Source organism: Colletotrichum phormii (assembly GCF_030913505.1).
Source record: "Colletotrichum phormii strain CBS 102054 chromosome Unknown BDP81scaffold_3, whole genome shotgun sequence".
Taxonomy (NCBI): domain Eukaryota; kingdom Fungi; phylum Ascomycota; class Sordariomycetes; order Glomerellales; family Glomerellaceae; genus Colletotrichum; species Colletotrichum phormii.
The window spans coordinates 1,869,067-1,892,035 of NW_026851445.1; the positions used below are offsets into that span (position 1 = coordinate 1,869,067).

A 22,969-nucleotide genomic window follows, 5' to 3' on the forward strand; every position below is an offset into this window, starting at 1 on the left:
AGAGTGAGCAGAGCCGCATGGTACGTACGCCCAAGATGGACCTTGGGCTACGATTTGGCCTCGACGTTCGAGATGGAGTCACACACTCGTTCCAGCCAGTTGAAGCTATACTCCCTCGACCCAGACGTCAGACGAAGCCTTTACTCCCACAGGTGCGCGTGCGTGATGCGTATGCGGTGCGTATGCGGCCAAGACGAGAGTGAAAACCGGTACTGAGGGGAATCAAGGGAGAGGTGTTTGCCGGAATACGGCCATTTCCGATGTGAGATGCGAACCGTCGATAGGCAGCAGTCCTGCTGAGAGAGAACAGAAGAGGCGTCGGATTGTGCTCTGAAGCGAGGTCGGACACGTGAGGAGAGAGTCGCCATGCAGTATTGCGTAAGCATGCGGAGGTCTTGTCTCAATGAAGGAACTGGACCTGCATATTGATAACATGTGTCACGTGATTCTCATAGATATCTGCGGTTGTTCGAAATCGTTTGGGAGAAGAACGAGTGCAAGCTGCAGAGTAACTTGAAATATATTTGCGGAAAGCAGGTCATAGAAACTTTCGTCGTGAATCTGATTTAAAGTCAGTCCTTGGTTAAGGTTTGGCTGGTGATGTTGAAGATTGAGAAGATAGAAACGAACCTAGGAACAAACAGTCGTACAACAGCGGGTTAAGTCTACTGTTGTAATGATAGGTGTAGAACGTAGTTGTAGAAAGACTCCGACCTATCAGTTGAGTGTACTACACCCTACAAAACTTACACACTACATAGTCGCGTTATAGATATTGTCGGTGGGAAAGATGCAGCCTTCTATCCATGCTTTTCATTCGCCGGAATCACTCCTTCGTCCTCCGACTGGTGCGATCGAATCGTGGGGATCAAAATAGCTAAGACGTATTCAAGTCGAATCGTGCCAATGAGGGTATTCGTATATTGGGGATATGTGCGACAGTCCATTCAGGTATTATTGTGTCAGCCGTCAAGAGATCCATTCCAGCGACGACGGACGGAGAACAGAGGTGAATAACGGGGATGGTCGAGCTTCTTATATAGAATTATGGCAATGCGGCTCTTTTGGCCGGCTGACCACACGAATGATACATGCGGTCCTCAGGATAGCATCAGGTCCTTGTAGTGCAAGTCTAGGCAGAGTCATACATTAATCAACTTTTCTGGACAGGTCATGCGTCGTCTGTGAGGAGCCATCAGCACATGTGCCACACAGCCTGATAATCTGCGGACCTTGCCCTTGAATTCGAGAAAAGAGATGCGGGATCTTCAAGGCAGGCCTCGATGTGGCTGGCTGTCGGACCAAAGCAGGGATAGCGTGGTAGATTGAGGTTGATGTGCATGTAAGGTAGGTGATGTGTGAGAGGCTGTGAACAAGAAGATCACAAGTACATGATCCCAACACCATGTTTTAGGGCTCAATGCCGGATAACCATCAAGTGATAGGGCTAGTTCTGATAGCGGCGTGATGAAGGGATGCTCTCAGGATAGTCGTAAGATCTTGATGGCCTGATCCTCCAGGATGTAGATCACCTTGAGTAGGAGAGCAGTCAGCACTGGGCTGTCGTATTGAAAGTGCGAGAGCCTGCCTGCCATCGTGTTACTTATGAAGAGAAGTATTTTGTAATTGTTGTCTGGAAGAAGTAATGTCCCGCGTCGGTGTGTGTTATTGCAGTTTTGCCTGCCCCTTGGTGGTGGTGGCGGCCTTGGAGGCTGCCAACTAAAACTCGCGTGGATTATACATATAATCGTCAAAAAGGTCCAACAGACATAAACAAAAGAGTTCACCCCCCAGTGGAGGCTACATCTCTGGTGCTCATGCTGGGATTCGAACTCGGGTACTCGCTAAGCCTGTCGTCGAGTAGGCTGGTTGGCGTTTTGATTGTTGACCTTTAACCACTCCACCACCCAGCCAGTTTGACCTGACCCGTCGACCAAGACGGGCGCCTCCTGGCTGGTGAAAGGAATGGACTTGGATGGGTATATAAAGGCTTTCCCGCTGGTCCTGAGCTTATTCCGTTTGGCGTCGAAAATTCTCGTGGCAGCCTAGTATGCCGGGCGTCAGGGCGTAGCATTTTCCACTCCACCCACGCTCGGCTGAAGATCTGGTCGTTTTGGTACGAGTGTCTGGAAAGGCTACAAGAGAAAGGGAAAGCACGAAGATGAATTGAACCGCAAAAGGGGTCTCTCTTTGGGCTGGAGCTGAAAGATGTAGTTTTTGATGATTACCAATGAGCTATCAGCTGATGAACAAAACCGCCACAGCTGAAACATCTACAAGCCACGTTGCCGCGTAATACCTAACGAATCAAATAGAAAGCAGTCTCGTTCTCTGATACGCAATTAAAACCGTTCATTGAAACTTGGCAGACATTGTTGTCGTAGGATGAATCAGCATGCCCACTCACTTCGTTGGCCCAGAGTGAACCAAGATGAAGGCGCAGCAGCGGTCGGAGACGGAGTATCGGACGAACAACGGACTGCGGGTTACCCGTGAAGTTCCCGCGGGACTTTTCCCTCGGGAAAGAAAAGGGCTGTGTCTCGCAGCTGAGTGGCCAGTTTGTTAATTGGATAATATGAAGTATGGGGGATGGACATGTTGCAGTGAAGAAAGAACATGGTGAAGGGGAACCCGCAAGGAGTGGAGGCTGCCCGGATGTTGTAGGGCTGAAGCCGCTGTTCCCGTTATTGATCCACTTCAGCACAACAAGTCCATTGTTCCGCGCATGTTCTGCAGCGCGTCTCTCCCGCCCCTGTCTTCCCTGTACCCGCTATTCTTCGGCCCTGTGTAAATTGACAGTGGAGGTGCAATGACACCCAGCTGCATCTCATGCACGCACCTCCAAGCGCCCAGAACTTGTCTGTCGTCCCGGCACCAAATTCCGGAAAGAACGACGACCATCTCCAATCTTGCGCATCTGCGCATTCGTCGCATCGTCTGACGAGGCTCTATAGCCCGTCGCTCGCAACTTCCACACTCTCTTTTGGTCGACGGCTTATTTAATTTGTTCTCTTTCTTGTTTCCATGTGCCGGAAATGATTGCGCCGTTGCAATGTCGCAAGCCACCAGCACGAAATGTGCCTCGCGATGGGTGACGCGCATCATCCCCCTCATCATCACTGGCACAAGCGGCTATGCTACCTACGTGGTCGTGGCCTATCTAGGCGGTGAGTTGATCCACTTGTATGACTTCTTCACTCTACTAATCTTTCGTCGCAGTCGACTACCTGTATAGAACCAGGGGTGAGCACGGCGCCGCAATTTCGACAATCACCCTCTACCTCTTTTTCTACCTCCTCACGATCGCCGCCTACCTACGAACGTTCCTCAAGATCAAAGCGGACCCTGGCTTGGTACCGCTCGGCCCACAGGCTCAGCATGCACTTAGAGAAGCGAACAAGAAGAGCAGGCGGAGAAAGGAGGGAGACTTGGAAAGTCAGCCATACTACACCGGCCCCGATCAGGACCCGGACAGCCCCGGCTTGGAGGGATTCTATAGCAAGGATGTCTTCATTTGCGAAAGTGACGGACGGCCGAAATGGTGCTCCGAGTGCCGCAACTGGAAACCCGACAGAGCTCATCATTCGAGCGAGGTTGAACGATGCGTACGAAAGATGGACCACTATTGTCCCTGGGTCGGCGGCATGGTGTCAGAGACCTGTGAGTTGACACGATCTGCGGCACGGGCTTTATACTGACAGAGTGTAGCCTTTAAGTTCTTTGCTCAGTTCACCTTCTACTGCACCATATATTGCTCAGTTGCATTAGGCCAGACGGCCTACTGTCTGGCTTTGCAGGTGCGCGAAGGGTCTGTAGACGGGAGAACAATCTCAGGCGTTGCCATCGCTGGTTTCTTTGGACTATTCACCTTTCTCATGACTGCGACTTCTTGGCGCTTTATTTTACTTAATATTACCAACATCGATGCCCTTCGCAAGTCATGGGTTCATCAACTAGCAATCAGAGTACCCAATGGCACTCGGCCAGGAAGTAGCTACGGGACGATCACATACCCACTACCAAAGTATCCCCAAGCGATACCTACCTCCTCGGACGCCACTGTCGACAGCGAGACCCCTCGCGACCGACTAGCTACCCGCACGTTTGCCATCATCAGGACCGAACCGGATGAAAACCCGTGGGATCTCGGGTACGCTAGAAACTGGACGTCCATTATGGGGTATTCCTTGATCGACTGGCTTTTGCCCATTCGCGGGTCCCCGTGCGCCAATCACGATAGCATGGAGAGTGACTACGAGATGGGCCCGTTAATACAGACGCTCAGAGAACGACACGGTTTGCCTGACCCCAACCGTTCATCTAGCGGAATGGAGATGCAGGAGCTGAGAGACCGCGATCGTTGACCGAGGTCCAAACATATCGAACGGCCTTGCACATTTAGGCGTTAACAGGGGGTTGGGCAATTCAAAGGGGACCAGCGTTTTATTTTGGTTCATATGCCAACGTGCACACACCTACACACATACGTAACTAACGCTAAACCTTCTTATGTAGTAATTAATTCAGTATATGGAGAAATCGGGTAGACCATCTCATACACATTGTCAGAATATCCCACCTACTCAGGACTTTCTGATGACCCTAGTTGTATGGTTAGATTCAAGAGCACCAAGACGCCTGGGGTTCCAGCATCCACCTCATGGGCCTAGAGTGGTATACCTTACCTAAAGTAGGTTCCATGCGAGACCAACATCGACTCGGGCCGACCGACATAGAAGATCCACCGGACCGAAGGCGCGTCCACCGAACGGCGGCGGAAACGGTGGGGCTGATCCGATGTCTTGTAGCTCGCCCAATCTCAGAAGATGATGAACTTACTGCACGCTGCATTCTGTCACATACGACCATACCCATTGGAAAACTCGGGATCCCGTCCGCTCTCCCATAGATAAGCCAATGAGGGCCGGATTAGTAGTTGGGTCGGTGACGACCAGCGAATACCTGGTGTTGTATGTTTTTGATTTTTGTGGGAAGCTATCGTGGTGTGGTTGTGGTGGGTGACGATGTTTTAGCGTGGTGCAGTGGGACGGTTGACGTTCGCTGCGCGACGTGGTCGTTTGACTTGCTTTCAACACCTTAGTCCTTGGTTATTGGGGTAAAGACTTTGGGGTAGTGTCGAAAGAAAGCTGCGGAATCGCAAATATGTCCGGAGGTGGTTGCTCCTAGCCACGATGTCGTAAGTGGCTATTGAGGATGCATCTTACTTGGCTCTGTTGCATTTAGAACTATCGTAGACTTACTGCCAGAGATGAAAAGACTATGAAGGTACTACGCCTTGTTGGTATCGAACGTTGAACTGCGGCAACATAGATTGAATATGACACCCTGAAATGCCTTGACGTTACTGTTCACACACTCTCGCACATATGTTAGTTGTCTCACGAGATCACGGAAGTAAGCCGAAGATATCTGGGGATCTTGTTTTGCGGCCCATTCAATATTGTTTTAGTTAGATCATCTTCGGTTTTTGAGGCCATTGACCTCAAAGCTTTCATGCCCCCTATCCCACGCATCCCAAGGACATAACGTTGCTCACGAGTATAAACGACCACGAACTGGCGCCGAGACTGATCCAGAAGAAAAAGAACAGTGCCCGACGGCAGATGAATCTACCACGCCCCATTGCAGAGTCTTCTCCCACGTATTTCCCTCGTCCGAGTCAGGGTGACAAGCAGCAGATATGGCCGCGCTACAGCTGCCCGCCACTGGCATGACCCCGAATCGCAAACGACGTCTCTCCGCGACGATGAGAAAGCCCATCATGACGATGATTACCACGAGAACGCACAAGACCCCGAGTGGTGACCATCCGCAGGCTGTCACGCCGGCAAAGGAGTTACCCTCTACTAATCGTACCATAGACTTGTCATCAGCTGAAGGAACATATACCTCTAGGTTGACGAGAAAGAAGCTCTGAGAAATGAGCCAGTGAAGTCCACCTGAGAATGTTACAAGAGGGAGTGAGTAGCGGTACGGCAGTTGAAGGAAGTAGGTATCTCGCTGGTCCCCTTTGCGTGTCGACGAGACGCGAAGGCTCTTTGCCTCGTTATCGTTGCCGAACCTGTCCCATTCAGTAATCAGGGATATGTTGGTGTATTGGGCATTGTAAGTGAAGTAAATGAGCGAAAGAACAATCTGAGGCGTATTGACAAGCAGAATATTGGCAAGTATAGATTCTTGGCCCAGGTCGCCCTTGTTCAGAATGGTATTGGTCTGCATGGCGCCGAGTCCAAGCTTGATAATATCGCCGCCACCAGACATGTGATTCAGGCCTCCAACCAGCAAGCTTGCACAGGCGATAATCAGTCCAAAGTACCTGGCAGGGTTGTCAGCAAATTGATATGATGAAAGGAGGGAAACACAAGCAAGCATACAACAAGAAACACATAAACCACCCTCCAGGCGTGACCGCGACAGACTTCCGTTGCTGTTTGAGATCATATTGTATCGGACCTTTGGACCAATGTTGAGCAACAAAGTGGTCCTTCGACTTGAGGCACATATCTGCAGTCGACTCGTCCTGATTCTCGAGGAAAGAGGCCACTGCATCTCCGATGGTCATCAGAGGATCTTCCTCACCCATCCCGAAGGCGACGAAGAGCATCAAGACGCCTTTGGCAAGGTTGAAAGCCGTCACAGTCCAGCAGAGGGTGCTGCTGAAGATGAGCTTGCAATGCTCTTCAGTCTTTTGGCTGTAGCATTCCTTGACGCTTGAGCCTAGCGGCTTCCAGCCTTCCGACTTGGCCCGCAATTCGCGTAGATAATCTTCGCATGTCGAGTTGCCAGCGAGTATGCTGGCCATCTTTTGGCTGGATTGGCCGCACATCCATATATATGGGTATCCCGAAATATCAAAGACCTCGGACGTGCGATTTTCGTCCTTCTTGTCATCAGAGACAATGAGTAAATTTCCTCGCGAGGACTGGAAGGCGACTCGATAAGCGTCCATACAAGGTGTCGCATCCATTCTCTCCACGTTGTCGCCAAGAAAGCCTGCGTATATGCTCTTCCACTCAGCGCTGCTGACTGTGCTTTCGGTTTTGTTCTTTGAAATGTACGCATTCGTATTCAGGACGCTGTAGTTGTTCACCGAGGTCGAGCTGAAGACGATAGAGTTGTACCTGATGATCGATCAGTAAGGGTTTCTGAAAAGAGAAAGAGTGCAAGGAAAGATGCAAAACGATAATGAATCCACTAACACCAGATGCAATGGAAGGGATGAAGCTGCAAGTAAAACCCAGACAATCTTCTTCTTCCATGTTATGCTCCTAAAGTTTCGAACACTAGCAACCCCGACATCGAGCCAACGTTGTCTTGCGTGTGCATCGTCGATCTCTGGTCGGGTTGGTGCCACCAAGCACTGCATACAGTAATTACTACCTGCAAGAAGAATGATGCCAAGAACGTTGATCAAAATATGGATCCCGGTATTCAGCATTCTGATGGTTGAACAATTCGTATCAAGGAGAATACCGACGCCGTCACTGATGGTATCACGTTTCTGAATGCTCGCCCAGAGAGTGAAAATTAAATTGATTAGAAAGGTCGAGAAGGCTGCAATTGCGAAGTAAGATGCAGCTTGTCGCCATCGACTTTGGGAGAAATTGGATCTACCCATCGTGATGGTCGTTGGTGACGATAATCTCAGGGGAACTGCAGAAGGGCATGTTGCAAAGGAAGAATGTGAGCCAAGGCGGGATGGGAGCCAGGAGGTCTATAATAGGACTGCAAACATAGAGCAGTTCTTTCTTCGACGCAGCCTGATCTTTACTTAGCCCTGCCAAGCGATCGAAGGATGGTTTGAGATGCAGCCTACCGGCTTGGTTTACCTCCATGTAGTATTTGCTGACTGCAGCCGCAGTAGTGTGCTCCTCCCACAGCTAATTTTGCACCGCAAGGTAGCGTCTCAAACCAGAGAAACCTCCCTCTCCCTTGGTAGGATCCCATCCTCTGCATAGGGCAAGACAGTAGTGACTGCCGAAAAATCTGTCACTTCAATGAACGTGTCAATCTTAGTATGCCAGTGTGTGCCTGGGGAAGATGCAAGACATTCAAAAGTGGGAAATCCACAGCGTTATGTGCTCAATATCCATCTACCATACGTCCAGAATTTGCCTCTGTCTTTTTTATCTGTGATATTTCCATGCCGTAAATGCGACCAACCATGCACCCATACACCTATTATTTTTGAGATCCTTCGTGAAAACCATACCAATCCACTTTTTCCCTTCCTCTCCGTCTTGACGGATTTGCTTACACAAAGCCCCTGAGCACAGCAGCCTCAGCATTAAGGATCGACGAACCAGCAGCGCCAATAACAGTGTTGTGGCTGAGCGCAACAAACTTGATATCAAAGATACCGCTCTCGTCCTCCCGAACACGGCCAACACTGACAGTGTAACCCCTTCCAAGGTCGCGATCGAGTCTCGGCTGCGGCCGGTCAGGCTCGTCGTGCACGAGGATAGGGCTCTCCGGCGCCGAAGGACACCCCAACTTCTGCGCCTCGGAGACGTACTCGCGCAGCGCCTTCTTGACCTCCTCGGCAGAGGGCGCAGGACGGCGCGCAAACTTGAGCGAGACGCAGGCGGTGTGGCCGTCGAGCACGGGCACGCGGTTGCACGCCGCGCTGACCTTGAGCTGGGTCTGGTCCTCGAAGGCGGTGAGGTCCGAGGTGATGGTGCCGAGAATCTTTTGCGCCTCCGTCTCGAGCTTGTCCTCCTCGCCCGAGATGAAGGGGACGACGTTGTCAATCATGTCCATGGACGAGACGCCCGGGTAGCCGGCGCCGGAGACGGCCTGCATGGTGACGACGGAGACCTGGTCGACGGGGCCGAAAACGGCCTGGAGGGCCGCAAAGGGGATGACGAGGCCGATGACGGCGCAGTTGGAGTTGCAGACGAGGAAGCCCTTTTCGAGGTTGTGCTGCTTGCGCTGGTGGGGGATCAGGTCGAGATGGGGGAGGTTGACGGTGGGGACGACGAGGGGCACGAGGGGGTCGCGGCGGTAGTTCTTTGCGTTGGAGAAGACGGCGAGGTTGGCCTTGAGGAATTCCATCTCTGTTTGGCCGCAATGATCAGCCATTGTCCACAATCCTGAACGGGTGCAGTCCTCCGCGGGCGCTGGGGTAGCAGCCCCAGGGAATACTCACCAATCTGGCCGGCAACGTCAGAGTCAAGACCGCTGAATACGACGTCGCAGTCGCTGAACTCAGAGGCCTTGCACTCGCGGACGACGAGATCGCCGACGGCGCCCATGGGCGAGGCCTGCTTCCACCTCACGGCATCGCGGTATTTCTTGCCGGCGGAGCGGGACGAGGCGCCGACAGCGACGAGCTTGAGATACGGGTGCTGCGAGAGGAGGAGGATGAAGCGCTGGCCGACGGAACCGGTGCAACCGAGAACGCCTGGGAGTGGACTTTCAATTAGCTTTGGGTTGTTCGAATCATCTTGAAAGGCGCCAAAGTTTGCAATGTCTCAATGTCGAGATTTCCCGAAGGCGGAAGGGCGGCGATGGCGGGGTGGAGGGGTTAAAAACGTACCGCACTTCTTGACGGGGAATTCGCCCATTGTGAAAGATGACGAGGAGGGTATCGAGGGTATCAATTGTCGAAAAGAGGAACTAGACTGAATGAGCGAGGGCCACAGGTTCGAGATAAATAGAGAAATTGGGCGGGTTGACAATGTGAGTCAAGAGGGGAGTGGCATGTCGCCGGCGGCGCCCCGGCCCAATAATTTTTGGGGTGAGCGACCGACGTCGGTTGCACCCCGCCATGCCCCGCCATCGGAGCTTTGGTTGTCGGTGGACAAGACATTTCCCACTTGGACGAACTTCAGTCTCCACACCCCACCACCTCAGCCAACGGCCCAACGATCATCAGTCCAAAGACCGGCCGGGATCTGATGGGCATAATTTACCTTTCGGTGAATAAGGACATCATCCAATTGGCCTTTAAACAACTGTTATCGCCATATGCCACTATCCCGATCGTTCGATATCAGGCAATCCCCGGATCCCATCGCGTTGCCATGCTCTCCGCGCACATGGTCACATTGTGTCACCTGGAACTAGTTAAATAAGATCTCGTGTATGGGCCTGGGAAACGCCTTTCGCGGAAACAATTCATGCATTTATTGTTTTTTTACTCTTAACACTGAAACAATGAGCCAATGCTGCTCGAAACCATTCCCATGTGGTCCACGCCCCAATGACCAAGCATCCAGACAAACCCCCGTCACGACGACACTTGGAACGGATCAGGTTGCCTCTGTGGCTGATACACGCCGACCAAGCATTGACAACTCAAGGCCTGGTTGTTCGGCCGCTTCTCCATTGTTCTGGGGCGCGTATTCATTGGGGTCTTGCATTCTTCGTGCAACTTTCACGGGATTGAACTGGTCCAGATCTGGAAGGAAGCAAGCGCCAATCAGGAGGATGACGGAAAAAGGGATGATGAAGAGGAAGATCGATCGAAGTGAATTGGCGTATCCGGTTTGAATCGCGTTGGTTATCGCAACCTTGGTTGTTGTGTTCAATGACGTGAACGTCGTCAAGTTGGTGTTTCCGTTCTTCGTTGCCTGCTCTCTGATGACGGCGCCCAGTTGTAACATTGTCTCAGGCAACAGGCCAGCGCTCAGAACAACTGGAAGAACGGCCTTGGTCAATTCCTCCTCCAGCTTTTTCCTCAACAACAAGGTAAACAATGTCCTCGAGAAGGCACAACCCAGGCTGCACATTGCACCGAGGACTCCCGATGCGAGGCCTATGTCTTGCGCTTCCCACACAAACGTAACGCCAGTGATGACAATGGCAACGAGGTAACCAAGAGCTAAGACGTATGTATCAGTATTAAAATTTTAGAAGAAGGCTAGGATTTGCCGCAAGACTTACCAAAAGACGCAGATATGCCCAACAGAACGATCAGTCGTTGATGGCCACCAGGCGATATAGTGCATAATGGAGTCGTGAGAGCCACAACCAGAAATGACGCCACTACGCACTGTATCTTGACACGTTTACCACGTAGTTTCGGAGAAGCCGCCAGGAATATGCCCAGTGTGGCACCAAGGACCAGCAGTACCCCAAACCAAGCGATGTCTACTGAGCGCTTGTTGAAAATCTTTCCGATAGCGAACGGCCAGAGAATTGTGAGGACGTAAAAAATCGTTGAGGCGAAAGTTGCACAAGTGACGAGACTTGTGAAGTGAACATTCTTGAACACCTTTGGGGGCATGAGAGGCTGTTCGGTGGTGGAAAATGCTTCTGCGACACGTCAGAAAGTGCATCGAGGATTCGTTCGAATGGGGATCACGCTCACCGTAGAGTACGAACAAGACCAGCGCTGCAAACCCACCGACTATGGTGCCAATGACCTCCTTGCCAACAGAAGGATATGATGAGGCTCCCAGGCAGAACCCGAGCAGCAACAAAACACAGCCAGAGACATAAAGGAAGATGCCGACGAAGTCCAAGTGCTTGGTCATCTCAAGCTGGGTCTTCCCAGCGACGTTGAGCTGCCTATACGAAGGTGGGTGGTAGAATACCAGGTACAAGAGAAAGGAGAAGAAAGCGAAAAAGGCTCCCGCGTAATAGCCCCAGCGCCATTGCGAAGGATGACCGTCGGGTGCATTATTTTGGACTATGACAGTGCCCAAAACAGCGGTAATGAGTGACGGCAGGGTAGTAAGGGCAACCGTTCTTGCTCTAGCCTGGTTCGCGACGAGTTCTGCAACAGCAATTCCGAGAGGTAGCTGGGCAGCAGCAGCCATTCCGTTGCAGATGTTGGCGGCGATGAGTATCTCGGCGTTGGTCGCAAAGGAGCCGAGAACGCAGCCGGCGACTCCAAGAAAGGAGGCTCCTAAGATGATCCACCTTCGTCCGTACAGGTCCGAAAGTCGACCGACGAGGAGAAAGCCGATGGAGCTTCCCATGAACTACATGATTGGCGTCCAATGTACCTTGTCTGACTGAGGTAGGTTTGTGTGGAACAGCACACTATTGTTGGTTGTTAGTATGTGCCAAGGGAGGCTGCGCTGTGTTCATCATGTCACTTACCTCGTGTTCCCGGGTGCTATCCAGCTCATCCATGCAGCTGTGCTAGCCAATGCTTGGGCCTATATTGCATCGGTCAGATTTGGTGAACGACATGAAGGTGGGTTGGGTTTACTCGCCAGTAACATCAGCCAGACTCTGGTACTGCCCGACGAGAACAATGTGCCGAGAGCATCCCTGTCGACATTTGTGACGGTACCATCGAGATGTGTTACCTGGAGATGGCTTCCCATGTTTTCGAAGTCCCAACAGTCGTCGTTTCTGGTGAGTTCTTCTCGAGAAACTTGTTGCGTTTGAGGGCTCGGGGCCACGGTGATAACGTCGTCGTTGGCCATATCTGTCTATTTTGTCCGGAGTCAAGTGTCCGGTATTGAATAGTTGAAGCAAAATGCCAAGAAACCAATAGCTGTGATAATGCCTGCGGGTGATGATGTGTCGGTGTGTTGTAGCTTGGGAAAAGAACAAGAGGCGTCGGAGGGGCAGACATACTCTTAAGTCCTTGCCAACCGTCGTCTTCCTTCCACCTGCTAAGAAAGTGTCTTCCTTCCAATCCCCATACCACGGAGATCTACCACTCAGCGGGCAGGCGTTCTGAGCGGAGGTTGCGAAGAAAGAATGGTATGTGCCCTTGCCCAATGGACCTAATTTTTTGGCATGGCCCTTCCTTTTGGGAAGTGGCGTTCTAAGGCAGAGCTAACCTCCGATTACACACACCTCTGGGCCAAATCACGAAGGTTTTGGAGTGGAAGGGTCAGTAATCCCATGCGTACTCCTGCTACTGCCCGCAACTGGATGTCAGGCTGGTGGGCGACAAGATACAGTCAAGAATTCCCGGGAACGTGAGACGCCAAAGGCCCTTCCCACTTTCAGAACCTCTTCTCTGTGCTGTTTAACAGCAAATGCACCCAAGTTCCGACTTTAGAGAGCCCAGATATGAAGCGAACTGCCTTGAACTCTAAGACCATGATGAAACAAGATGTTAGTTGCTGATATTCATCATCATCCATCGTTCCCCTGAGGCAATAGAACGCTGCTTGCGACCTGGTGGTCTTGAACTACCGAAGCCAACCGACGATGCAGATTCATGGTCGAGGAACTCAATGAGAGGCTGGCATGAGACCTAGTGACTGTAATTAATCAGATTACGAAACATTATTTACGCATTTAACCGTCAAGCCGATGCTACGTCGATCCAACTTTCTAGCACTATCATCATGGCAGCCTTCTCCGGACTGATGAAATGGTTCAATGGATTCCATGAAGGACCTGTTAAGCTGCAAAGGTTTTGAGCCGCAAGATCAATAAAAGGTATCTATTCTGGAAAAATCGGACATCCATGAATTCAGTGATTGAGGGACGAAAACGAAGGAGCTTGAAGGGAGAAGGGGAACGAAAGTGGTAAGTTTATGAGGGTCAGGAGGAGGGGCACCGGCAATGACTTGGAAAAGAAACCTTCTACCAAAAGTACCAATTTGGGTGCTCAACAAGGCATTCTCATCAGCAGCCAGTATCCTACCTTACCTACAAAGCATGCTAACCTGTTGGATTGCATCTTCGTAACTTGACAAAGACCAAGTTCAAAAAGCTTTAAATGTCGCTTTATGACTGTATCTTTCTGTTACAACAATAAGGCAGTGAAGACCAGTTCTCTTCAGAACACTCAATGCCTCATCTCTCCCGGTTGAAATTTGACCGCAACCCCTGCCTCAGGTAAGGTAATCAGACGGAAGGCAAGAACAACCCTCATTCTGGGTCAAGTCTCGCCTGAGGCAGGAGCCTTCGGCCTGTACCTGCCGTATTCACACCTTATATTCTGCCTGCTGCCTAGGTGTGCCAGGGCGAACCAAATCTCCCCACTTGGAGAGCACCAACTCCTTCTCAACTTGTTCTCACTCCCATCAGACGAGAGCCACCGTCCCGAAATCGCGATGAGAGCAGCCCATCTCATCATCACACAAGAAACGATGAGTGGGCTGGTAAGAGTCTCCCATACTAATCCTTCAATCGGAATCCTGACAACTAATTTACTTGCCTGAACAGCTCTCTCGATATTTGTTTCAATCACCAACAATTGCTTTAACAACTTGTTCGAATAATTTGCTCAGAAAAATTTGCTCAGAAAAATTTGCTCGAATAACTCGCTCAAACATTCGAGTATGCAGGAGCAGGCAGGGGCCCTTGTTTACAAGAGTGCTCTCGCCCTCCTTGCAAATTCCTGTGAGGCATGACCTCAGCTCACGATGGGCGGGAGCAAGCTGCCATCCACAAAGCTGCTCCTGCCCCCCTTGAAACTATCGTGAGTGAGGTCACAACCTCCTCACAAAGGGTGAGGGCAGACAATGCTACTATTCATGGGGCTGCTCTCGCCTCTCTTGACCTTACAAAGGGCAGGAGCAAACGAGGCTGCCATCCATGAGGCTGCCCTCGCCCTTTCACGATTATCGTGAGAGGTGAGTGACCCACGAGAGCCTCACTTCAAACCCTAGCCTTGCCCTGAGGTTTGAATCTCAATCCCACGATACTTCCATCCTCTACCTGTCGAAATACAACCCACCCTTTGCTGGTTTACCTTCTTCACCCTCCACAACTCACCCATCAGCAATCAAAATATCTACACCTCTCTTCACACAACAACCCATTCCCACAACCCTTCCCCATACACATCTCAAGCTTCTACTGCTTTTCGCCTGCATCACTTTCTCATATCCAATCTTTCCATTCTCGAAGCTGACAATCTGCAAGAATCGCGATGGCCTCATTCAAGGATATGATGACTGACTCGGCTGAAAGAGCCGAGTTCTTGGATCGGCTCCAGCAGCTGGGCATCCAGCATGACCGTGAGCAGGCGCTCCGGGCTGCTGCGATGGCCTCGCAGAATGCCGGCTCCTCCTCCTCGGAGGATGTCGAGAGTGGCGGCGGCGTCCGCCTTACCAGCGAGTACCTCTCGGGCAACCCGTACGGCTTGCTCGCGTCTCTCGGAACCGCCGAGAACTCGGCGCAGTTGAACACTTCCTCTTTGAGAGGTAGTCCTACGTAAGTGACATCTCTCCAATGGCATTTTCTCATCATCACTGACACTTGATAGTCGTCCTTCTCAGGATGCCGCCAAGACGCTGCGTCCTACTTCGTCCGCCACAGCTGCTGTGTGAGTTTTGATTTTCCATCACATTCTAGACTTATTCTGACTTTGTTTCACAGGGGTGGCACCCGTTCCGTCGTCCCTGAGACCACCGCTAGCGACGTCTTCAACGAGGTCGCGTCTGGCTCAGGCAAGGACCCTGTGGTCGCGGCCCTGTCTTACACCCTCGGTCAGAGCAACCTACAGGCCTCGGAGTCCGGTGGCAATGGCATGTCTCAGCGCAACGAGTATGTCGGTGGTTCTCCCAGCAAGGGCATCTCATCCTTCGTGCGCAACGTCGCCGATAACTCTCAGTTCGGCTTCCCCACTGGTTCTTGCATCTTCGTTGCCAAGTAAGTTCGAGGCTCAGAAGCTCATCGGTACTCAAAACTAACTTGTTGTGTCAGCCTTCCTGAGTTCAAGGATGACGTTACTCTCGAGGCCGCTGTGATCAGCGAGTTTGACCGCTTCGGCGTTGCCTTCGTCAAGATTCGTCGTGACGGCAGCGGCATGCCCTACGCCTTCGTTCAGTTTCATGTAAGCAGCTTTCCACATCGACATTTCACTCGACAGCCTCACTAACGCATTCACAGTCTAAGCAGGACGCCGAGGAGGCCCGCATCCAGGGTAGAGGAAGCTTGATTCTTGGTCGCCCGTGCCGCACCGAGACGGTTCGCGCCAACCGTGAGTCTATTTGCTCTACATTTTGATTGTTGAGACTGACTTTTATTTATAGGCACCTACATCATCTACCGCCATGATCGAGTTGACATGACGATTGAGGAGGCCCAGGAGCTCTTGACTCCATTCGGCGCGCTTGACAGAATCAACCTTATGGACAAGGAGATTCAAGAGAAGCTCGGACTTCCGGTCACTGTTCGAGTCCAGTTCGCTGTCCACGATCCCTCTCAGCAGGTCCTTCGGGCTTTCCGCATGAACCACACGTACAGGGTCGAGTCGTACGACTTCAAGAAGGCCATGCAGATCCGGGCTCGCATGCCTCACCGTCCTGCCATGGAGAACAACACTGCAGAGCGTGACAGTCGTTCCGTCTTCATGGGTGATCTCCCTCTCGGCTTCACCGATGACAGAATCCGTAACCTCATGGATCACATTGGTGGCGTGGTCGCCGTTCATACCCAGCAGTGCGCTTATGAGGGTAAGTCTTAATCAGTTCCTCCTATCCTTACGTGAACGAAACTGACAGCTGCATAGACGGTCCCAAGCAAATTGCATTTGTCGAGTTCACCAACGTCAGCTACGCCCAGTCTGCTATTGAGCGTTTCGTAAGTTTCACTTGATTGAAGTGTGATGAACGTTCGTACTGACATGCTCACTAGAATGACTCCCTCGTCGATGGCCACATCATCCGCGTTCAGCAGCGTATGGATAGACGTCGTCGCTATGGCGGCTTCAACGGTGGCGGCAGTAACCGCGCATTCCAGGGCAACAGCTACCATGGCAGTGTCGCTTCTACTCCTGCTCGTGTGAGCCATCTTCAGCAGCGCCTAACCAGCCTGGCCATCGAGGCTGCTCCCTCCTCTGAGGCTGCCCAGAACACCCTTTCCATCATGCGCACTTCTTCGCAGGCTCCCATCAACAACAACCATGGTCCGGTGGCTACCACGCAGTCTCTGCAGAATGGCAATGGCATGCAGCAGAACATGCAGAACATGCAGCAGGCTATACAGAACAGCTACCAGACTCAGACGCACCCCCAGATCAACAGCAACCAGGGCATGCAGATTCAGACCCAGCAGCCCATGAACCACCAGATGGTTTCGCAGATCCAAATTCAGCCTGGCTCGATGCTGCAGGTTCAGCCTGCCATGCACTCTCCTATGCACATGCAGCCCATGGGCCAGCAGATGGCTCAGCAGTCTCCCATGAACGCACAACCTATGGGACACAACATGAACCAGCAGATGGTTCAGCAGGCTCCCATGAACGCGCAGCCCGTGGGTCAACAGATCAACCAGCCCATGGTTCAGCCCATGGCCCAGGGAATGCCCATGCAGCAGACCCAGGTTCAGTACCCCATGGCTCCTCCCCCCGTTCCTTCTCAGATCGGAACTCCTATGCACAACAGCAATGGCATGCCGTACTACGCTCAGGGCGGCCCCGTCCAGACCCCCGTTCAGCAGTCGCCCACTGGCTTCTGGGGCTACGGCCATGGCACTCCCCTCTGGACTCCGTTCGGCCGCGATTTCGCGACCTACTCGTCCCCGGCCCATCACCCTCAGATGCCCGCCACCGGTATGATGCAGTCTGAGCCTGTCATCACCGAGGTCAACCAGGCCTTCGTCACTGACGGTTCCGACCGTTCCAACTAGTCTCCAGACCTCTATTGGTTCATTCCAAATCTTTCTTTCGAATCCTTCTCGGGTTCAAAATAGTGTGTTTACCCTTCTTCAAATCTTGTGTTTTACTTCAAGATTTTCTTCTTCAACAAAAGTTTGGTGGTGGTTTTTTTTCTTCAGATACGGTGGGAACTTGAAAGCATTGGAGGGGTTCGGATGTGCCAGGTCCTTGTTCTTGTACTCGAATGATCGGAATGACTCGGTTATAGAGAACATGAATTAGGGGTTATAGACGAACTTGGTTTTTGTGCAGAGAGCACCTTGTCTACTTGAGGTGTAAGGACACTCGCTACCATTACGGATAGATCAGTCAGGAATGCAAGCTTGAGTAGACCACTTCGAGTCTCCCACATTGCATGTGACTGTGACACATTGAATGCCATCCTCCTCTTTTAGCCATGGGGCAGATCGACTGCCTTGTCTATCAGTGATACTGGCGCGTGCTGATGCTCCCTATGTCTGGAAAGGTTTACAGATGGAACGGAAGTTGTCAGTGTTGGCCTGTTGAAGCTCCGAGGGCATTTTGAGCTTAGGAGTATACCGAATTGATTGACCCAGACTTAAAGAGACCAGAAATGTAATCCTGGATTAAACTACACAATTTTCACGGCAGGGCTAGGACTGTGATGGCTTCAGACCAGGGGTTGGTGTTGCAGGGCATGGGATGGACATTAGATGTCGTTGGAGGCGGAACACGGTCTTTCTTTCCCCCGCAACGAAGCTTAAGCTCGGTGTACCCATGTACCTTACATCGGTGCCGAAAGCTCCAAAGCAAGCAGCCGGGAGGTGCTATTAACCTGAGCAAAAGTTGAAGATTGTGACCGGAGAGCCGAACTCGCCAATTTTTCTGCCGAAACGGAACATACAGAGAGGCACGGAGGTCGATTGCCAATCGCATACTCGACAGCACCACGGGCGCATCGCGCAAGCACGCTTCGAATCCGAAGAGCCGAAAAATCACTTAGAAAGCGAAGCTGTCGGCGGCGCCGGCGAGACGATCGCAAGGATGCGCGCCACACCCTCGCTGATGGCCAAGGGCATATTCTCCCGAACGATGGACGAGTTCAAACGCCGCGCAAAAATTGGTAGGTTCCGCTGCTTCCAATTGCCCTTCTCCAGGATCTTATGGTTCAAGAAAGCTAACGTAGCAATGCGCAGCCACAAAAGCCGAAGGCATCTATGGCCCCTCGGGTCCCTACATCCTCCAAGACTTCCGCAAAATGGGCTCGACCGACGATTGCAAACTCATGTCCGACCAAGAGATTGGCGGCTTCTCACACAGCGCCCTCGACTGGGTCTCCTCATCCTCCTCAACGACGACAACATCACCACAAAGCACACTGACGACAAGCGCAGGCCACGCCCGCTTCCACGGCATAATATCAACAGACCTCCCCAAAAACGACCCCAAAATCCAACGCACAGGTTTCGCGGCATGGCGGACGCCAGACCAGAAGCCCACGCTCTTCGGCAAGGCGGTCTGGGACATTGACCCCTACTCCTACCTCGCGATGCGCGTCAAGTCAGACGGCCGGAGCTACTTTATCAACCTGCAGACGGACTCAGTGGTGCCGACGGACTTGCACCAGCACAGGCTGTTCGCGAAGCGGCCGGGGGAGTGGGAGACGGTGTTTGTCAAGTGGAACGAGTTCGTGCGGACGAACCACGGCTTCGTCATTGAGCCGCAGACAGAGATATTGCGGTCCAAGGTCACGACGGTGGGCGTGGGCCTTACGGATCGGGTGCCGGGGCCGTTTGAGCTTTGCATTGAGAGGATTTGGGCGACAAATGATGTTGATGAGGTTGATGGGGGTAGTGAGGGTGATATTTTGGCTGCCCAGGAGGCGAGAGAGGCGCGGGAGAGCGAGTTGAAGAATAGACAAGGGAGAAGCGTTCGCTGGAAGGAGACGTGAGGAGGGATGGTAGTCTTTGAACGGATATCAACTTTGAATAGGGCAGTGGCATCGGTCTGGGCATGTGACTACAAGCTCCTGAACGGAACAGGTTCGCCAGAGGGTATATTTTGGCTTGGGGAAGCATTTGGAATCAGCAGCCAGCTCGGCCGAAGGTTGCTCGGTCCAACATCAAATATTGTAGCAACATCTGTAAGATAACATACAAATGTAATGCATCATGTCAAGAACCAGGGGCAATGCTAGAAGGGAAGAGATGACATCGTGCCACTTAGCACGTAAGAACGCCTACTTGGTGGATCGTCACTGTGTCCTTGGATAACACCATTCAATTGGAACGACTTCGCTACGAGACCTATAAGAGAAAGGTGATTCAAGCCGTACTACTGGACAGCGAGGGATGCATGTTGGGTAGGTAGTCGCGAGAAACACGCACTTGTGCTGTCGAAGCATTGGTGACCAATCACGTTTCTTGTTGGCATGTGTGGGGACACCCAACATCACAGAAACCTCACGAACAACATCGAGACTAACAAACGGGAGATCTGTAGGCGTCAAGTCCCCGGACGTCAGTTTTCAAGCTGAGAATCCATATCCATTCGGCTGATCATCTGGCTGCTTTTCGGTGGCTAAGGGGCTCTCAATTGACGCAGGCGCGACGCGCCGTGGTACTTCACCTCAACTGTACTCAGCCCTGGTGACATGGTCTACCGTGACGCCTACGGGTTCACCTTTCATGTCATTCAATGAGCTTCCGGAAAAGCCAAAGTCTCTGGATTTTTTGACGAGGCTGTACGTCATTCGGGAACATAACCCACGATGGCACGATACCTCACGCCTGCCAAGATTGGCCTCCTCGGCCTCATTGAGCTGTACACAGACGAACATGTCCCCGCCACAGCAATCATCCCCGTACTCTCCTTCATCACTTCCCACCTCCTTGACCCGGACCCTCAGAGCTTCACAAACACCGCCAGCAAGGACACGCGCTGGAGGAAAGCCGAGAGCATCGTCAGCCTCGTAATCGGCATCAAGGATTTCGAAAAGCTGCTGAGCGCCCACTCCGTCGTCGTCGGCCTGCCGGGTCGGAAGCTCTGGGACACCTTCCTCGCCAAATTATGGGGCATCAACTCCCTCGACCTCCTCCACGACTTTTTCGCGCGCCAGTCGCAGTGCCTAGCCAAGACGAAAGAAGAGCTGCTGCGGGCGGCGGGCGGCGACGAGACCATCGCCGCGCAGCTGTTGCAGGAGCAGCAGCAGAAGCCCGGGATTACTCTATCGAGGAACTCGCCCCTGGGTCAGTTTGTGCGGCGGTGCCAGCTCGAGTTCACGAGGCTGCTTTTCCACGACGCGACGCAGCTCTGGACGGATTTCGTGCAGTATCGGCAGCCTACAGCGGGGTACCTCCGGAAGAGGAACCCTTCCTTTGGCCGGCTTAGTTTCGACAATGTTCTCATGACGGGCGAGCAGTCGGAGTGGGACTTGGAGGGTGTTGCGGCGCTCACGTCCGTTGTCTACGGCGATATGGTGAGGAACGGCACACCCGCTGCTGTGCCGGTGAGCACAGACGACATTGAGCTCTTACTGGAGTTCCAGATCGAGCAGATGCAGAGTAAGTAGACCTTTCGAGATATTCAGAATTCAAGACTGACAGGAGAAGAATTCGGCAACCGGATACCGCTAGAGCTACGGAACCAGTTTCACGATCTCCTCGGCGATAGTTTCCTTGTGCCTAGCTTGAGGCATTATCTGAGGCAAGTCACTGCACCTATTGTTGATGAGTAGCCTTTTAACACTCTGCAGTTTCCTTGATGCCTGGAGATCAGGCGACTATCCTACAGCATTCGACTTCCTCCATCAATATTTTGACTACACAATGCAGAACCGAGATAGACTATTCTACCAATACGCCTTGATGAACCTGGCAGTCTTGCAAGCAGACTTTGGGTGCTACAGAGAAGCCGTCGCAGCCATGCTCGAAACCGTATCAACAGCCCGCGAGAACCGCGACATGACCTGTCTGAACTTTGCACTTAGCTGGCTCTTCCACTTTGGCAGAGCTCACCCGGACCTTGTCAGGGATCTGGAGGCAGACAGTTTACTCGGCACGGCCAAGGAGAGTCTCTCCTACCTGCGAGTCAAGGCGAAGGAGACGGGCATGTGGACGTTGTGGGCGTCGGTGCTGCTCAGCGAAGCCAAGCTCGGCCTGGCAAACGGCGAGAGCGTGGCGACATCGGTCGAACTTGTGGTCCGCAGCTCCCATCTCATCGTCGAGCGGAACATGAAGAACATGTTTGGCGCCCAGCTGTCTATCCTGATTGCGCTCTGGGATAGGCTGGGCTTATCGCAGCTCTCGGCCATGGACTGTGAGATTTTCCTACGGTGTCACGCGCGGCATTCCATCTTTGACGACGAGCTCAAGGTCACATCGCGCTTGGCGTCGCAGCTCGCGGCGAAGGGCAAGTTCGACGAAGCGCTGCAGAAACTCGAGGCCCTCGATGAGAATGCCCTCCGGTCGTGGAAGCCCAGCCAATACTGGTACAAGTACCGCGGCATCATCAAGCTGAAGCGGGACCTGCACCACAACAACCTCGACGGCGCAGAGCAGCTCCTATCACAACTCTTGCAGTCCAAAAAGGATGACCTGGAACCGGACATGGCCTTTGTCGTCGACTTCCTCCACATCGACTGCCTCACGCGGAGAGGGGACCTGCAGGCGGCCTTCAACAAGGTGGAAGACATGCTGGCGGCGATTCGCGATGATAAGAGAGACATTTCGCTCCGCGTAAGGCTCATGCTGATCAAGGTCCACCTATACGACAAGTGCGGGCGTCCGCAGCGTGGCTTCACCATCGCTATGCGCGCGGCCAGCATGGCGTGGAGGGCGAGGCTGGTCTCGTGTCTGTGGCAGGCCATCGGCGCCATTGCGAATATACTATCATCGCTGGGCGAGTTCGAGGCCTCGGCGCAGCTCTTGACCGCCGTCCTGCCGCGGAGCCTCGAGTGCGATTCCGCGGCGCTGAGCGGGCAGCTGTACTCGTACCTTGCCGACGCCAACATGGGCATGGCGGGGACGATGGCGCCGCAGTCGGCCAAGAGGCGGGAGTACCTGACCCGGGCTACGGGCGCTATACAAAAGGCGTTTGATCATTATTCGAGCATCGAAGATATCACGAGGCAGTGCGAGATGATGGCTAAGAAAGCGACCATCATGAAGGTTGCGGGGGATAAGGTGTTGGCGGCGGATTATGCGGCTGCGTATGTAGCTCTGCGCAAGGAGGCGGCGGCACTTGCGATATGACATATTAGAGCCTCGGCATGTCTGGAGAAGGGTACGATGAGTGGCATTTTCACGTAGCACAAGGCATGAATACCACCACAGTGACACTCTCAGGTTTTAAAAAAGCCGCATCTCTCGATTGCTGTGACATAGGGAAAATGTACAGGATAGTCTACCCCCTCAGCAGGCGTGTCACACCCCGAGTCTATGGATCGCTCCTTCGTCTCCT

General features: G+C 52.6%; 7 protein-coding genes across 7 annotated transcripts; 4 read left to right on the forward strand and 3 right to left on the reverse strand.

Annotated features, from left to right (window-relative positions):
• Positions 1 to 2,876: 2,876 nt before the first annotated feature.
• Positions 2,877 to 4,842, forward strand: BDP81DRAFT_418633 (DHHC zinc finger protein). The gene is made up of 4 exons (XM_060589706.1): positions 2,877 to 3,167; positions 3,220 to 3,660; positions 3,709 to 4,608; positions 4,692 to 4,842. The coding sequence occupies exons 1-3, from the start codon at positions 3,053 to 3,055 to the stop codon at positions 4,362 to 4,364; spliced, it is 1,212 nt and encodes a 403-aa protein (XP_060449918.1). The 5' UTR covers positions 2,877 to 3,052; the 3' UTR covers positions 4,365 to 4,608; positions 4,692 to 4,842.
• A 592-nt stretch (positions 4,843 to 5,434) lies between these two features.
• BDP81DRAFT_504648 (uncharacterized protein) lies at positions 5,435 to 7,639 on the reverse strand (the record flags this gene model as incomplete). Its single annotated transcript, XM_060595629.1, has 3 exons — positions 5,435 to 6,337; positions 6,396 to 7,142; positions 7,221 to 7,639. The coding sequence occupies 3 exons, from the start codon at positions 7,637 to 7,639 to the stop codon at positions 5,554 to 5,556; spliced, it is 1,950 nt and encodes a 649-aa protein (XP_060449919.1). The 3' UTR covers positions 5,435 to 5,553.
• Positions 7,640 to 8,050: 411 nt separating this feature from the next.
• Positions 8,051 to 9,691, reverse strand: BDP81DRAFT_367180 (aspartate-semialdehyde dehydrogenase). Its single transcript, XM_060586534.1, has 3 exons — positions 9,560 to 9,691; positions 9,170 to 9,424; positions 8,051 to 9,077 (listed from the first exon to the last, which is right to left on the reverse strand). The coding sequence occupies exons 1-3, from the start codon at positions 9,585 to 9,587 to the stop codon at positions 8,275 to 8,277; spliced, it is 1,086 nt and encodes a 361-aa protein (XP_060449920.1). The 5' UTR covers positions 9,588 to 9,691; the 3' UTR covers positions 8,051 to 8,274.
• A 260-nt stretch (positions 9,692 to 9,951) lies between these two features.
• On the reverse strand, positions 9,952 to 12,404 carry BDP81DRAFT_403414 (fungal trichothecene efflux pump-domain-containing protein; the record flags this gene model as incomplete). The annotated part of the gene is made up of 6 exons (XM_060588877.1): positions 9,952 to 10,846; positions 10,909 to 11,280; positions 11,336 to 11,951; positions 11,976 to 12,012; positions 12,073 to 12,131; positions 12,207 to 12,404. 6 exons carry the CDS (start codon positions 12,402 to 12,404, stop codon positions 10,275 to 10,277), a joined length of 1,854 nt encoding a protein of 617 aa, XP_060449921.1. The 3' UTR covers positions 9,952 to 10,274.
• A 2,435-nt stretch (positions 12,405 to 14,839) lies between these two features.
• On the forward strand, positions 14,840 to 17,520 carry BDP81DRAFT_458146 (uncharacterized protein; the record flags this gene model as incomplete). The annotated part of the gene is made up of 8 exons (XM_060593377.1): positions 14,840 to 15,102; positions 15,155 to 15,214; positions 15,268 to 15,540; positions 15,595 to 15,724; positions 15,781 to 15,871; positions 15,924 to 16,346; positions 16,403 to 16,473; positions 16,528 to 17,520. The coding sequence occupies 8 exons, from the start codon at positions 14,840 to 14,842 to the stop codon at positions 17,518 to 17,520; spliced, it is 2,304 nt and encodes a 767-aa protein (XP_060449922.1).
• A 714-nt stretch (positions 17,521 to 18,234) lies between these two features.
• On the forward strand, positions 18,235 to 19,735 carry BDP81DRAFT_468800 (complex I intermediate-associated protein 30). Its single transcript, XM_060594496.1, has 2 exons — positions 18,235 to 18,632; positions 18,706 to 19,735. Exons 1-2 carry the CDS (start codon positions 18,554 to 18,556, stop codon positions 19,458 to 19,460), a joined length of 834 nt encoding a protein of 277 aa, XP_060449923.1. The 5' UTR covers positions 18,235 to 18,553; the 3' UTR covers positions 19,461 to 19,735.
• Positions 19,736 to 20,000: 265 nt separating this feature from the next.
• BDP81DRAFT_478731 (anaphase-promoting complex protein) lies at positions 20,001 to 22,761 on the forward strand (the record flags this gene model as incomplete). Its single annotated transcript, XM_060594863.1, has 3 exons — positions 20,001 to 21,072; positions 21,121 to 21,214; positions 21,264 to 22,761. Exons 1-3 carry the CDS (start codon positions 20,280 to 20,282, stop codon positions 22,759 to 22,761), a joined length of 2,385 nt encoding a protein of 794 aa, XP_060449924.1. The 5' UTR covers positions 20,001 to 20,279.
• Between the last annotated feature and the right edge of the window lie 208 nt (positions 22,762 to 22,969).

Excerpts from the sequence above, each read along its gene's own strand:
- BDP81DRAFT_418633 (XM_060589706.1), top strand. The coding sequence starts at position 3,053 with ATGTCGCAAGCCACCAGCACGAAATGTGCCTCGCGATGGGTGACGCGC. Across the intron at positions 3,168-3,219 it reads GGTCGTGGCCTATCTAGGCG|TCGACTACCTGTATAGAACC; the intron begins GTGAGTTGATCC and ends CTTTCGTCGCAG. Across the intron at positions 3,661-3,708 it reads CGGCATGGTGTCAGAGACCT|CCTTTAAGTTCTTTGCTCAG; the intron begins GTGAGTTGACAC and ends GACAGAGTGTAG.
- BDP81DRAFT_367180 (XM_060586534.1), bottom strand. The coding sequence starts at position 9,587 with ATGGGCGAATTCCCCGTCAAGAAGTGCG. Across the intron at positions 9,425-9,559 it reads ATTCCCCGTCAAGAAGTGCG|GCGTTCTCGGTTGCACCGGT; the intron begins GTACGTTTTTAA and ends GTCCACTCCCAG. Across the intron at positions 9,078-9,169 it reads TGACGTTGCCGGCCAGATTG|AGATGGAATTCCTCAAGGCC; the intron begins GTGAGTATTCCC and ends GCGGCCAAACAG.
- BDP81DRAFT_468800 (XM_060594496.1), top strand. The coding sequence starts at position 18,554 with ATGCGCGCCACACCCTCGCTGATGGCCAAGGGCATATTCTCCCGAACG. Across the intron at positions 18,633-18,705 it reads CAAACGCCGCGCAAAAATTG|CCACAAAAGCCGAAGGCATC; the intron begins GTAGGTTCCGCT and ends AGCAATGCGCAG.